The sequence below is a fragment of the Parambassis ranga genome, chromosome 20 (genome assembly GCF_900634625.1).
Source record: "Parambassis ranga chromosome 20, fParRan2.1, whole genome shotgun sequence".
NCBI lineage: Eukaryota > Metazoa > Chordata > Actinopteri > Ambassidae > Parambassis > Parambassis ranga.
Genome location: NC_041040.1, coordinates 11,693,004 through 11,707,757, shown reverse-complemented (window position 1 = coordinate 11,707,757; position 14,754 = coordinate 11,693,004). Strand labels below are relative to the sequence as shown.

General features: G+C 42.2%; 1 protein-coding gene and 1 non-coding gene across 2 annotated transcripts; both read right to left on the bottom strand.

Moving 5' to 3' along the window:
• Positions 1-4,806: 4,806 nt before the first annotated feature.
• gars1 (glycyl-tRNA synthetase 1) lies at positions 4,807-10,705 on the bottom strand. Its single transcript, XM_028433441.1, has 17 exons — positions 10,422-10,705; positions 9,904-10,005; positions 9,374-9,476; positions 9,128-9,269; positions 8,695-8,783; positions 8,275-8,351; positions 8,044-8,189; positions 7,805-7,954; positions 7,560-7,722; positions 7,307-7,471; positions 7,117-7,224; positions 6,878-7,023; positions 6,702-6,787; positions 6,518-6,627; positions 6,047-6,140; positions 5,775-5,965; positions 4,807-5,309 (listed from the first exon to the last, which is right to left on the bottom strand). Exons 1-17 carry the CDS (start codon positions 10,671-10,673, stop codon positions 5,184-5,186), a joined length of 2,250 nt encoding a protein of 749 aa, XP_028289242.1. The 5' UTR covers positions 10,674-10,705; the 3' UTR covers positions 4,807-5,183.
• LOC114453649 (small nucleolar RNA SNORA84) lies at positions 8,860-8,995 on the bottom strand. Its single transcript, XR_003672465.1, has one exon. It is a non-coding gene; the product is annotated as a small nucleolar RNA SNORA84 (small nucleolar RNA).
• Positions 10,706-14,754: the final 4,049 nt, after the last annotated feature.

Below are 14,754 nucleotides of genomic sequence, written 5' to 3'. Positions count from 1 at the left end.
GTGACGAGATGTATTTATACATGGACCACTGACACACGGGGGGCGGATCAGGAGCTGTTTAATCACTGTGAGAGGGTTCATCCCATCAGGTTAGAGAACGTGAGTAAAATGTAAAGCTTTGTTGGATATTAAGTTAGCGTCTTTTGAAACAACAACAAAAAAATGCGTCATGTATGTAACACTGCTGTCAAATTATTATTTGTAAATGTCTAACATGACGACCTGAGGTAGGACAGGTGCAGTGCGTGTTTGACAGGTCTGACAGGTCCTATAGACGTTCCCAGTCATTGACCTGCAGACTTTTAATGCGTGGAAATAACAACTCCCACATTTCAGTGTGTGTGTGTGTGTGTGTGAGAGAGAGAGAGAGAGAAAGTGAATTGTTTCATAACAATCAACCATGATCAGAAACATGTCTAGAGGAGTCTCCTTTCTTTCTTCCTTCTTTCCCTTCTTTCTGTCCTACATTCCATCCATCCTTGTTTCTTTCCCTTCCTTCCTTCCTTCCAGGGTATTGATGATGCAGCAGGTTTGACATCAGTAAATTATAATTTGCACTCAGTTCAGGAGTTGTTGTAGTTATTTTTATTCTCTGTTAAAACAACACTGTTCATGTGTTTTATCTGCTGTTGCTAGTTTCCATATTCCTGGGTGTCAGGTCTGTTTTAGGAACGTCTAATCCTGTTGCGATTCTGAACTGTAGCCAATCATTCATGTCTCAGATTCTACAACTAACTGAAACAGCATGCAGCGACGAGTACAGTGACAGTGTCTGAAAATACAATACAGCAGCGTTCAGCTGTGTGGCTGCAGCTGCAGCTTTCAGTCTGTGTGACACATTTGAATCCCCTCATGCAGTTACTCCACATACATGTTATTTATTTGTATGGATGTAATGGTACAATCTGACAAAATGTCAGCTCTATGCACCATTAATCTGATCTATACGACCTTGACTGTCCTGCATTTTTCTTTATATAAATCCATTATATAATCACAAAACATGTTGTTCAAAGAAACAGTTTGAAGGTGCTGAGCAAGATGCGGTACTGGCTCTCCACCTCCAAGGCGATGATGATGCCAAACGCCAAGCCGATCTCGTCTGACCTCGCACAGCGCCTCCCAGTGGATCCTGAAGAGTCGTCCACCCTGTTTCCGGTCATTGCCTCAGCTGAAAGGACATAAAGGGCCTCAGCAGACTTTATGGCCATATAATTACATTACAGTCTACATTGCAGTATTTCCCCTATCTAGATATTAGTATCATGCTCACATAACTGTTGGACAAATGGCACAGACTCCTGGTCCTGGCTCAGAGGCAGGGTGCAGCATTTGTATGGAGCTACAGTAGCAGGGAAGCTGAAATACTGGAATCAGTTAAATCAATCACTCTCAGATCTGCTTCCTGTTTTGAAGCCTTCTTACCGTCCTTTGTTTGCCCCCCCTGCCGGATCCGGAATGAGTGCTAGAAGATAGAGTACATGATTCTACCGATGCCAAAGCAGGGCTCGATTACACTGGGAACAAGCTCCTCCACTGTGGCAGAAGAAAACAGAGACGGCTGTTTTTCCAAACCAGGACAAAAAACACTGTTCTGCTCATTACAAAGCTGGTTTGACGTCACCTCTTACCATGCAGGGTTTTCTGGAGCCTCTTCACACTGACCATGTCTTTGGTGAGGGTGGAGGTTTTACTTTCTGTCTCAGAGCTGAACTCCCTGCAGACACAAACACCAAGTTACAAACTACATTCATTGATAAACAGGGTGATCCAGCGAGTTCCTGCTGAGTGTAGTTATCCATCTGAACGAGAACCACATCAGAGCATTAATGTGACCAATGTGTCAGTGTTTCTGTGTGTGTCTGGGAGAAGGACTCACACCTGGGTGAAGACATCCTCCATCGCGCTCGCCTTCTCTGCCGAACATTTATCATGCAACATCAAGAAAGAAAGAAAGAAAAACATGATTTAAAAAGCTAAAAGCTGCTTATAAATAGAATTCTAATTGTATTTTTTTCAATGTGTTCTAGTCTCAGTCTATATCCCAGACTGAAAGAGCACAAAGCTGCAGCATGATGGCTCAAAATATCACTACACAACTGTCCAGTGTGGGTGTTTCACAATTTAGACACAAATCTTAAAGACAAACATGACACAATTTATCTGTAAAGTAACTTTCCTTTCCCTTAAAATGGGCCTTTCCTAATAACATGTCTGCCCATGCAACGCTCTGAAATTTACCACGGAGACAGAACGACGGACTCCTGAGCATGCGCACACCTGTAGGTACCGTGTTCACGCACAGCGCGAACACAAACATTCACTCGGATGATCCACAAAGAGTAAAGCTGATGTCTGAGGAGACGAAGTAAAGAAAAGGAAGCTCCAGCAAGGATTCATCTCGGCCCGGCCAGAGCTGAAAGACCAGGCGAGATGCCGGAGTGATGCTGTTAGTGCTGGACCAGTAAGTAAAGTTGATTGCTAGCTAGAAGCTAACATGCTAGGTGATTGACATAGTTCTGAACATGTTTGGTCACTCAGCTCCAGCTTCAGAGGAGTTTGCAGGTGTCCTTAGCTGCTAGTCAACAAATGTGCGTGTAGGAAAAACAGTTGTAGCGTTCATCAGAATAACTCCTCCACAGTGTTGCTTTACGTACCCTGTCCCTGTCAGACAGGTTATAGACCTGTGCTGCTGTAGGACGGCGGATTAGGGCCATTGTAAATAAAATTTTAAAAAATTAAATACTGACCCGGAAGAGAAGGAGATAATATTCCGAGAAAAATCTCTGAATTTCTGAGATTAAAGTAGCCATTTTGCCAGAAAATTCTCTGACATTATAAAGTCGCAAATCTGGAGAGAAGTTTCTTGCTGTCAAGGTCGCAGTGGAAGAACTTAACAAGCGACTTTTTACCTGGGTTTATCAATGAGGAGACACTTGTTGCTTAGACCAGATTCATGATGTCGCCCTCAGCTGCCGGACTTTGAAAATACACTGCAAGAACCTGGGATTGTTAAAGAGAAAAGCCACACCGATGTAAATGAAGTGTAGGCTACCACGAGCTGCTGCAGACTGGACAGAGGCAGGGCTCTGGACATTCAGGTGGAGTATGAGGTCCGTTAGACAGTATGCTGTCTAATGCACTGACCAGCCAGTGGGATTCAATGATGATGACGTCTTTGCAACGTGAGTCAGGGTCAGTTTCTGAGATTAATCTCAGAACTGTTTTCTTACAATGGCCCTAATACGTCGTACTCATAAAGGAATCATGATTTAGAGTCCTACTTATTTGCTGCCAATATAGAGACACTGGAGTATGTTAGCAGCCCTGTGTACTCTACATCCATCCATTTGTATAAAATCCTAAAAAGTATACTAAAAGCTTTTCTTTGTGGCCAGTCTGTACTGGTTGATTGACTGACAGCTGGTATTCTCTGGCTTTTTATATATATATATATAAATATGTATGTATGTATGTGTGTGTGTGTGTGTGTGTGTGTGTGTGTGTGTGTGTGTTAATATCAGTTTCTTATCATTTGGCTTTAGGCTGCTTATTATAATCATATGATTTTGGTGTATATGTGGTAATACATTTATGTTTTGAAAGAAAAAAATCAGGGGAGCACAATTTAGTAATTTTTGAATAAATAAGGGAGCTAGTTCATGCCCTGTTTACCAGATTTAGTAATTATAGAAAATGATTAATAAAACCTTGTGTAAAACAGCAGTGTCAGGTTCAAATTTCAGATCCATAATAGTGGGATTTACCTTTAAACCTCTCTTCTGGTTTTAGCAAAAGTCCAAAAATCATAAAACAAATGTGTGTATCATAATTACGTAGAGAAGGTTGAAGAGAGGCGTCTGGACTTGTAGAGTTTTCTTGAAGACGTTTCGCTGCTCATCCAAGCAGCTTCATCAGTTCTGTTTATGGGGAAACATGGTTTATATGTGGTTGAGGACCTCAGTGGGTGGGTCTGGGTAAAACTTACAAACAATTGCACTAAATGTTTCCATAATTACCTGTGATGATCTGGCTGACTGGGCCAGGTGAGTCTAACGACTGGCTAATGACTATGAAACTGCCGGAGGGGGACTGGTTGACAGCCCTTTGTTCTTGCTGTGAGTATGTGCAAACTTCCTGGGAATGGATGGAATCACTGCATTGTATGTGGTAGAAAGATGATGTCTGAGGCCACCACCTCTGTTAAGGGAAGGTTTTTCCAGCTTAACATAGATGGCTTCCTTGACTCCTCTTTCAAACCACCTTTCCTCTCTGTCTAGAATGTGACCATTGTTGTCCTCAAAGGAGTGTCCTTTCTCTTTGAGGTGAAGGTGAACAGCTGAGTCTTGTCCTGAGGAGGTGGCTCTCCTGTGCTGAGCCATTCTTCTGTGGAGTGGTTGTTTAGTTTCTCCAATGTACAGATCAGAGCATTCCTCACTGCACTGGACTGGTCCAGATGCCTTGCTTCTATCTTCTCTACGTATTATGACCCGGATGACTGAGAAACTTAATCAACATGTCTCATAATTATTTTTTCTTTTCTATAATCAGCCGATACCCCTGAATATTTAGCTGCTGTTCTCGTATACAAACCTGTGTATAATGTAGCTTCACTTTAATAATCTGATGTTACATAGGTCAGAAGCCCCCAAACAGTACTTTTGGTTTAATTGAAAACATACTCATACTTAATTTTACTGATGTTGTACTTTTCATGCAAGACATTGAGTATTTCTTCTTGTTAAATGTATTTGCATTCGATTTAAGCAAAGGAGCTTAATGCTGGAATAACATGCTGCAGCTGTATGCCTGTGTCCAGTAAGTGCTGGCTGTTTTTATTTAAACTGTTAAATATCTTAATCCAATCTGAAACCTGGAATGGTGGAAGCCTCCTTCCACTCACAACAACCTGATTACAAGTTCTCCCTTTTAAAACACACTGACATGGTCATACATGGATGAAGTGTTGCTCATCAAAGACACAACAATCCTGTGCAAGCTTTTCCACAACTGTTAGATATGAGAAACACATGACTTTTTTGTGATTGCAGTGGTGTCCAACACAAGGAGGGCACAGTGCACCACTGTGCAGCTTATCACCAAACAGTTGCTGTATTCTTCCTGGTGGTGCATTCGTAATGAGTCTGTGGACTTGAATGAAGCGACTGGCAGCCGAGTGAGTTTTACTCTTCAGCCGTGTCCTTCTTGCTGGTCTCCTGTCCTTCAAAGACGGGGTACTTGCTCTCCACTTCTGCCCAGGTCAGCATGCCGTTAGCCAGATCCCGGATGATCACAGGCAGCTCGCTGACCTGCAGACAGAGAGGAGTGTTTACTTAAGATGACACTGTGTGAAATTGGCACTTCAGATGTACTCAGCAAGGTTTCCGAGCAGGTTAGGATTATAAAAATGGAACTATGTGTCAGTCCTGGATTTAATATGTGACTTTGGCTTATTAGTTGGTAATGGCCAGTTTATAGGCTTGATGAGAAGCAGTAGTACTGTTGGTAGTTGTTGGCATCAAACAGGAATACATTAAGCCTTAACAGACACCGAGGTGTTTTTAAAATGAAACATGAACGCTGCTGTGGCTGCTGTATTTACAAAAATTTGATTGTAAAATTGAGTCTCATTCCTGCTAACTTCCCTTCACTATTTGTAGTTATTTATAGAGCTGCGCCCTCTACAGTACTCCTGCAGCATTACACTCAGTAGTAAAATCCTTGTGTGGATGGACTGATTTAAAAACGCTACAGGAGGAGAACTGGTACCATACCTCGGCCCTGATTTGCGTCATTGTGTCACGGTCTCTCAGCGTGGCCGTGTGAGGAGTCTTGTTCACAGTGTCAAAGTCGATGGTGATACCAAACGCCACTCCAATCTCATCTGTCCTGGCATAGCGCCTCCCAATGGAGCCTGAGGAATCATCCACTTTGTGAGACACCCCATTTTTGGTCAATGCCTCAGCTGAAAAAAAAGAACAAGGACAGATTAGTACCTTCACAGAAATAAGACAGTGATGGAACATATCATTATGTGGTTACTTACATAACTCCTTCACGAAGGGCACGAATTCCTGGTTTTGGCTCAGAGGCAGGACGGAACATTTGTATGGAGCTACGGGAGCTGGGAAGCTGAAGTACTGCAACAAAAAAAGAGAAATTACAACAGTTTCCACATTGCTCTGTATACATACAGGAGTCAGTAAAATTATTTCACTGCCACAATATCAGATGTGTTTGATGTTTTCTCTGTTATTTGTCTGGACTGTGCTTTGGTTATGTTTTAAACATTTGTGGTATACTAGCAACTAAGAGACCTCACTGTATTTCAAGATGCTGCTGGAAAAAAACAAAACAAATCAACTTTACTCAAATAATGTAAATGTTCTATGGACTTACAGGACTAAGGATTTAATCATTTTAAAATGTGAAGCTACAACTTCAATGCAGAGCAGTGAAAATAAAGTGCCAGTAATCTGCCAGCTGAGAAAAAGATACAAAGAGCAATGACTCTTACCGTTCTTTGTTCGTCACCTTCTCTGACATGGAATGTGTGCTCAAAGATGGTGTACATGATCCTACCAATGCCAAAGGAGGGCTCAATTACATTGGGAACAACTTCCTCCACTGTAGACAAGGACACACAGCTGTGATAAAAGCCCACACAACTCCTGCTTGTGTCTCTCATGACTGACTCTCACCATGTAGCGTCTTCTGGAATCGCTTCACGCTGACCATGTCTTTTGTAAGTTTGAACGTCTTGCCTTCTGTCTCGATGGTGAACTCACTGTGGGGTCAATCAAAATTATTAGTCAATGTTTCAAAATATCAGGACCTTAGTCTGCCTTGGATGAGTCTGATTAAGAACAGCACTGACCCAGTCTCATTGAGCAGCTGCTCCTGCTCTGTAATGAAGCATTCGTCACACACGGAGAGATACTCCATAGCTATCTTTGCATCCTTCTTATACGCCTTCCCGATGGCTCCTTTGTTAGGCTCAAACTGGACAACATTTGCGATCTTGTGTGAAGAAGTTAAGAAGAATGCACGATGAATGAATCAAAATGCTGCTCTGTGTCTTTAGCATTGTTAAATGCTGCTGCAGTTCAAGGATATCGGCTCTTTCAGAGGTTTCTCAGCCACCAGAGGGACCTTTGTGACTCTCGCATGGCACTTGAGATCGTAACAAGACCGGTCGGCGCAGCCCACAATCTCAATCCAGCCCTGCAAAAGACAAACGTGGCTTTTATTACAGGCAAGAAGACAACATCAGAATCTGTGAGAACAGTATCAGAATGAAACATACGTAGGAGGTTTTGGATTCAGCGTCCCAGCAGTCGCAGGCATAGTGAGCCATTTCGTTGTCCATGTGCTGTCGGAAACGAAGCTTGTCTTTGGCGATACCAACTTTAGTAAGGTAGAGGTAGATCCTCCCGATGAAATATCCCAGGACGGAATTATTGATCACTCCCTGAAGGAGACAGAATACATTTCAGATGTTTCAAAATTGTTTCATTAATTATCGCTTTTCATTTTTAACCCTTTCAAGAGATTCCCACCTGCTCCACAGCATCCCCCAGCCTCATGATATGTGCAGACTGTCCGCTGGTCTGAGCCTTGGAAGAATACAACATGATCTCCAGGTCAGCCACGTTGGAGAACTTAGGGTGGACCTTCTCATTTGGGTCTACAAAGTGCTCGATCTCAGCCATTGTGAACTCTCTGCAAGGACAGGTGAGCCGGTTATATTTCTGTTAAAATATTATTTTTTTTAAGAGACAACAGAGCCAAAATGATGCCTCACCTCACACGGATGAGTCCAGAGCGAGGAGAGATTTCATTCCTGAAGGAGTTTCCTATCTGAGCAGCAGCAAAGGGCAGTTTTCCCTGGTTGAACTCCAGCAGACGCTTGAAGTTGAGGAAGATTCCCTGAGCAGTTTCAGGCCTCAGATAGCTGAAGAATAAGTTTAAAACAATGATCAATTATACAAATAAGACAACAACAAGGATAGGTTATCCTTAATTCTGTGTTAAAAGTTTCACCCTGGCATGTTCCCCCCTGGTCCAATGGACGTTTGAAACATCAGGTTGAAGGACATGGGTGGTGTGAGCTCGTTTCCTGTGGTTGGCGATTTGACGTTGTATTTCACAAACAGATCAGTCAGCTCCTGTTGGGTGTAGTTGTCCATCTGAAAGAGTACAGCCTGGTTAGAAACTGTTGTTTTTTCTACAATATGATCCATCAGAATAGCATTTTCTTTTTTTGTCACTGACCTGAGTGATGACATCCTCCATCTCAGCCTTCTTCTCTGCTGTGCACTTTTTATCAGACATCAGCTTCTGGAGATGAGCTGCAGAACACAGAAAAAACTAAGCTTTCACCAACAGCTGCAGTAGTTGGCCGGGTGAATTCGTTTTTCAGGACCTGACATGTCATCCTGTCATAACTTTGTGCTTGTGGCAGAGCCCCAGCTTACAGCCCGGGAGCTGTATTGCTATGAAAGCCCCATGTGATTTCTGCTGGTCCAGCCACTTCCATTCTCCCTCCGGCACAACAGTGATACTCGGAGACCAGCCAACCAGCTGACAGCACAAGTCCAACCATGTCTGCAGAATCCCTAACACAGACCTCTGCTACAGGAGTTTTTAGTGGAGACTAATCTCTAGCTTTCATTTGGTAAAAAGCAGGCTTACCTTTGAGGAGGTGGTCTGCTCTGAAGCATTCACCATTCTTGACATCTTTCACCATGTAGTCAGCAAATTTGTCCACATGTCCTGAAGTCCTGGATACAATAATGCAACACATATGAAAATCCAAGTCACCACAAGAAAGGTTATGAATATTTAATTTCTATTTAACAGTGTATCTGCAACCGGGCTATGGAGGGCTGCTATAGAGGCAGCTTCCATGCATAAAATCACAGAACTCAATATGCGCCTGTTAATAAAAACCTACAGTTCAGCACTGTGGAGCTGACTCTAGGAACCACCAGGCACCTTCCCCTGCTGTGCTTAACATTATACTCTCTAAAATATGCATGACTGATAACCAGAAACTTCCTTGTTATGACACAATACAGTACAGTACAACTAACACTACAAACAGAGAGCATGGCTGTGGACCTACTTGAGGACGGGCTCGGGAGTCAGCATGGTGCAGTCAATCTCCAAGATCTGCTCCTCCTGGATAAAGTGCTGCCTCCAGGCCTGCAGGATGTTGTTCTTCAAGGCGCAGCCCACAGGGCCAAAGTCGTACAGGCCGCTCACACCTGAGGAGCATTACTGCATGGTAACAGAATGCTTAAAGACTAAGCTGTATGTTGGATTTAGCACCAACAAAAACTGTCGCTGCTGTTAGCTAACCAAATCCTACCTCCATAGATGGCAAAGGCCTGGTCATAGAAGAATCGCCTCTTGAGAGTGTCTTCCATCTTGGTTCTGTCAACAATGTCATCTTTGGGTTGTAGTGCAAGTTCCTGCGAAATTACACACAACAGAGATCAAGAGTGATTATGCTCTTTACCAAAACATGTATTTTGAAACTTCTGATCATTTAAGTTCACTTCACTAAAAGTAGAAATCACTTTTGAAATGTCTACAGAGAAAATCCTGCTGTCTGAGGAAGACAGTGCAGTGGGGCTGACAGCTTTGGAAGCTCTTAAGATCTGAGAGAACTGATATGGCAATACGTCATTTTGGGGTAGATCTTATGTTTGTGATTTCCAGACTGAATAATCCTCCTGCAGCAGCACATCCCAGCATGACCAGTTGATAAGACACTTCTCAAACTTCAATTATAAGTACACATTCACATTGATGAAATAAAACATATATTTTGTGTCCAAGCAGCATTGTAACATATTTACTACACAACCAGACAATAAAATGGGCAAAATGACTCACCTTGGCCTCAAGAGTTCTCTTCCTTGCTTTGAGTTCAGCCACAGCTTTAGTAATGTCTACATCTGGAGCTCCTTCTTGTTTCATCTGGCGCACCAGGTCCCCCTAAAACAGAGATGCGGCTTGAGTCTTCCTCTCTTGGAATGACGGCTATAAATATAACATAATTCCAAGTCTCTGCCTGTGTACTCAGTCATCATCTGACTGTTTTTTTGGTAACAGCACAAATTTGACCTCCTCTTCTAACCCCACCCTTCTCACAATTGTCTGCAACAGCAGCAGCTCGCTGAAACGTGGCAAAGAGCGCAGACATGACTATCAGCTAGCAGTTAGCTAGTTAGCAATGGCTGTCCTCATTCATTGACAGGTTCACCCGCAGCCGGACCGGTTAGCCGGCTAGCTTAACAAGCTACAAGCGAGAAACGACTGAAACTAAGCACTAAACGATATCTAACACATTTACCTAACACAATATATACAGAGTATACATCTGCAAAAACGTTGTATAGAGTCACTGTTACCTGTTCTTTGACTGCGAGCCTCAAAGGGGCAAGGATCTCTTCAATATTGCCGTCCATGGTTTGTCCTTCCGCCTGCTGCAGCCACAAGCTTTTCTTCTTTTTCTTACACAAGCAGACCGATGTGGAAAACGGCCTGTTTTTGGGCGGGTATCCGAGCGACTGCCGAGCCAACCGGACCGTGGACACCAAGCAGAAGGCGGAAATCTCAGTGCTGGTCCTCAGCAGTGCTGATGCTGCGCTGCGAAGAAGCATGGACCGCCGTAATGCGAGGAGAAGAGAATGATGAAATCTCTGGAAATAAGTAAACGCCGCCTCCGCTCACGGTACGTACTTTCGCCACGCCTGACTCGGCCTTAACGCAACACATAGGCAGATTCGTCACAAAAATAAAATTAAATAAATAAAATAAAACTACGTGATCTATGTAAGCGATCAATGCATGACGCAAACCCGAAAATAAATTACGACCGACAACCACAATATTTTAACTTTAATAATACCGATTTACTGTATTTGAATGTTTATAATCATTTTTAAAAAATAACAGAAAAAAGGAAAAGGTCACTAATGCCTCTAAATACTGTTCATGTAATTAATTATTAATTTAGATTAAGTCTTCAGATCATGTCATTTTCCTTTATAAAGTGATTTTAAGGTTAAGAACATTGGGTTAATAAATGGATGGGTGTCTTTTTCAAAGTTACATTGACTCAGAAAAATCTGCAGTTGTCTCAGTTCACAGCTTGTGAAATATATTTTTAAAAATCTAATGCATTGGTTCAGACCCTCTTTGTTCCTCCACAGACTTGTGTTGAAACAGATTTAACATTGACTTCACATAAGCCCTCGATATCAATGAATCCACAGACATAATCTATCTGGTGATATCTCTTAATGTCAGATTCTTGCAGCAGAATAAGGTTTTTGTGAAGACAGAGTCTCATCATTTCTCCCACCAGATAAATCCCAGGCACTTCACACATCCCCAGGGCCCAGATCTCATCATCTCAGCCTTATTAAAACCCTCGTCCTGATTCTGCGAAGAAATGACAAGATGTGACCTTTAACTGCTTCAATCATTTGAACACAAACTTATTGATACAAAAAGTTTGTGACATTTGAGTAATAATGGTTTGTAAAGGTCTTTTTTTAGTTGGGCTTCTGCTCTGTGGAAACCTGCATGACAGTGTTTGTGAGGGGCTGATGGAGTTGATGTGCAAAATGTGACCAGATGTGAACATCTTGTGTCCTTTAAAGAACCCTGAGATAAAAAAAGTCATGTTCATCAAAGTGTAAACAGTCAGCAAATGTTTGGTCATACTGGTGCACACAGTGGGGCTTTGTGCATCCTACTGATTTACCTTCAGCAATGAGAAGCAGGGACTGATGTTGCAGCTGACACCCATGTCTGTCCAGAAAGGTTTATCTTAGTCCAAGAGAAGACTGTACCAGATCTGAGGACATATTTTCCCACCTGTCATTATTTTCCAGTGGGACAACAGAGTTACAAAAATGTGCCTGCGTGGGTTCTCTCCGGGCACTCCGGCTTCCTTCCACATTCTAAAGACGTGCTAGGTTAACTGGTCACTCTAAATGGCCCGTAGGTGTGTGTGTGAGTGTGCATGGTTGTCTGTCTGTGTGTTGCCCTGTGATGGACTGGTGACCTGTCCAGGGTGTACCCCGCCTCTCACCCAAAGCTAGCTGGGATAGGCTCCAGCCCCCCTGTGACCATGCACTGCAGGACAAGCAGGTTAATAGAAGATGGATGGCTCTTTAAGCTGACTATATTGAAGCAGTAATATAGATCTCTACCACAAGGGGGCAACAAAGGTCAACTAATGTTGACGATCAAGAGACTTTTCATCTACATTCTGAGACATTTCTCAGTTACAAATGTATAGTGTTCTAATGTTGCCTGCAGCGTGACCATTAAATCATAACAATTTATAGGTTTTTAGTGTGTTTCTGCCCTTATTGTCATTCCTGCTCTTTCAATCTGTTCTTTCAAATGACCCACTGAACTGGACGTAAAGCTCAATACCCCACAAAACTTTAATAAAAAGATTGTTTTGCTTCCTGTTGTAGAATTCAGTCCCTTCTTTGACTGTTTCCCTGTGTAAACCTCCCTGAATCACTGTTTATGTTCGAACAATCTTAAAGACACGGCAGTGCTCAGAGACAGGGAGAAGAGAAGAAGGCCCATGCAGAGAGATTATTATGCGATTCCAATCCCTCACTGAAACTACACCCACATTCATAAAACATTCAGGGACCCCGCAGCCTGACAGCGCACCAGAAAATCTGAAGCCAGTGAAAAAGATCATCTGTGTCCTATCAAAGTTGATATCAAGACCACATTTGTTTTAATTATTCATCAATAGAAATGTGCAGCTGGAGTTCCCTCTGAGAAAGAAATGTCAGGGGCCAACAGCGTTTGATGTCCATGATCAAGAAGGGAATGCACCTGTGTTTGGTCTCATAGCTCAGATCAGTTATGTGTGGATATGACTTTATCTCTACGACAAGTGTCTGTGCCCTGCATGTGTCATTATTTCAAAGGAAGTTAGACTCAAATATACAAAAACAAACTCCAAATTCACTCTGAGCTGGGGCTGCGTTGCAGAAAGAAGTCTCATCCTGCAAGCTGATTTATGGGGACTTGCTTGTAATTGGTCTTCAAAGATGATTAAATTTGACTTGATTCTCTGCAGTGACCAGATCCATGTCCTTAGCAACAGTCTGTTGTGCATTGTAACAGTCTGTTTTTCAGAAACAACAGTTCACAGAATGCTCCAATTAACCAGCTAAATTCTTAAAAAGTTACTTAGACAGTGGCGCCCTTTTGCCCTTTACATCCATACAGTCTGATAATCATTATCACAACTGATAAAACTGCACTGATCACTCATTAACATGCAGCAATCAACAGGCGATAATACAGTTTATTATTTATTAACCTCATTTCCCTTTTCTAATCTCATCTATGCAAAGTACCCAGTTGTGGTTACACACAGCCTCTGATTTCAGGTGGCTGTGTGCAGTACTGACAGGCAGGTAACCTGAGACAGATTGTCACGTGCTGAGAGGAGGTTGTGTAAAGTGGCTGCGAGACCCATGTTGCGGTGTCAATTGTACACGCTTTATAGTACAGGACAGAGGTGCTGACCCTCATTGGGAGCAACAAGCCGACAACAAGCCGGTGGGGAGATTACACACTAATTATGAGCATCATCGGCAGGTGACAGCTCTGCACTCACCGTGTTTTCCTCCTGTCCATGTGCCATCGTACACTTGTCTCTCAGGTGGGGTCATTTAGGGCTGTGTGGGCCTCAGCTCCATTAAAGTGACGGCTAAGGTGAAGAGGGACAAACACTGAGAGACGTCACCGCTGGCAGCGGACCAGAAAACCACTTTATCTCCCTTGTTGTTATTCTATGGTCCACTGAGGCTGAAATAGCATGAATAATGTTTGTTTATTAGTGCATGTGAAGGGCCTCTGCTGCACAGGTGGAGATCAGTTCAAAAGAGTGTGCTGTAAACAATACATTAAAAAGGGACAGCACAACTGAAGGTGTGGATTTTTTTTAAAAATTGGTATTTGCAATACTTTTATTTATTGGTGCTGCTTTTGAATTTTAATGCAGACTTAAAAATGGTCACCTTATGTATAGTGTGTTTCACATGCTGTTAAGACCCAACATTAGGCTAGGCTAATAAGCTAATAAGACAATCAGCAGTATCTTTACAGCCAAGTTCAGCTATATCAGTTTTTTAAATGTAACTTATTTCTTTAAATATTATTCAAAATGAGGCAACTAATGTTGAGATTTACTTGCGTTGTTAATTCATCATGAGCTTAGCACAGACCTACTTAGCAAGCTAGCTACTAGGCTAACGGTGGCAACTGTCAAGTTAGCAGTTAGCTTAGCTTGCTTTGCTAAATTAAGCTCTAGCTCAACTACTTTTGAATTTTAGAGTGGCTAATACACACTTAAAACGTGTTTAAAATGTGATTTATTGTTTGTTTTCCCTAATAAATCATGTTAGCTCTGCTATTTAGCCCTAAAGTTTGGTTAGGCTAGAAGCTAATTAGACTGTTGGTTCAGATATGTATTAATTGTTTTTATTAAAGAAATATTATTTAAAATAAGACAATATTCTACAATAATTATGTGAGACTTTATACAGGCAATATTTTTATTTATATTTATTTATTTTCTCATAATAAATTATTGCGGTAATATATACGATAAATCCATAAACCTGATCGTACAGTATCGTAGAAGCTGCGTTCAGTGTTTTCCCTGAAAGCAGAGCGTCGAACAGGGAGCGG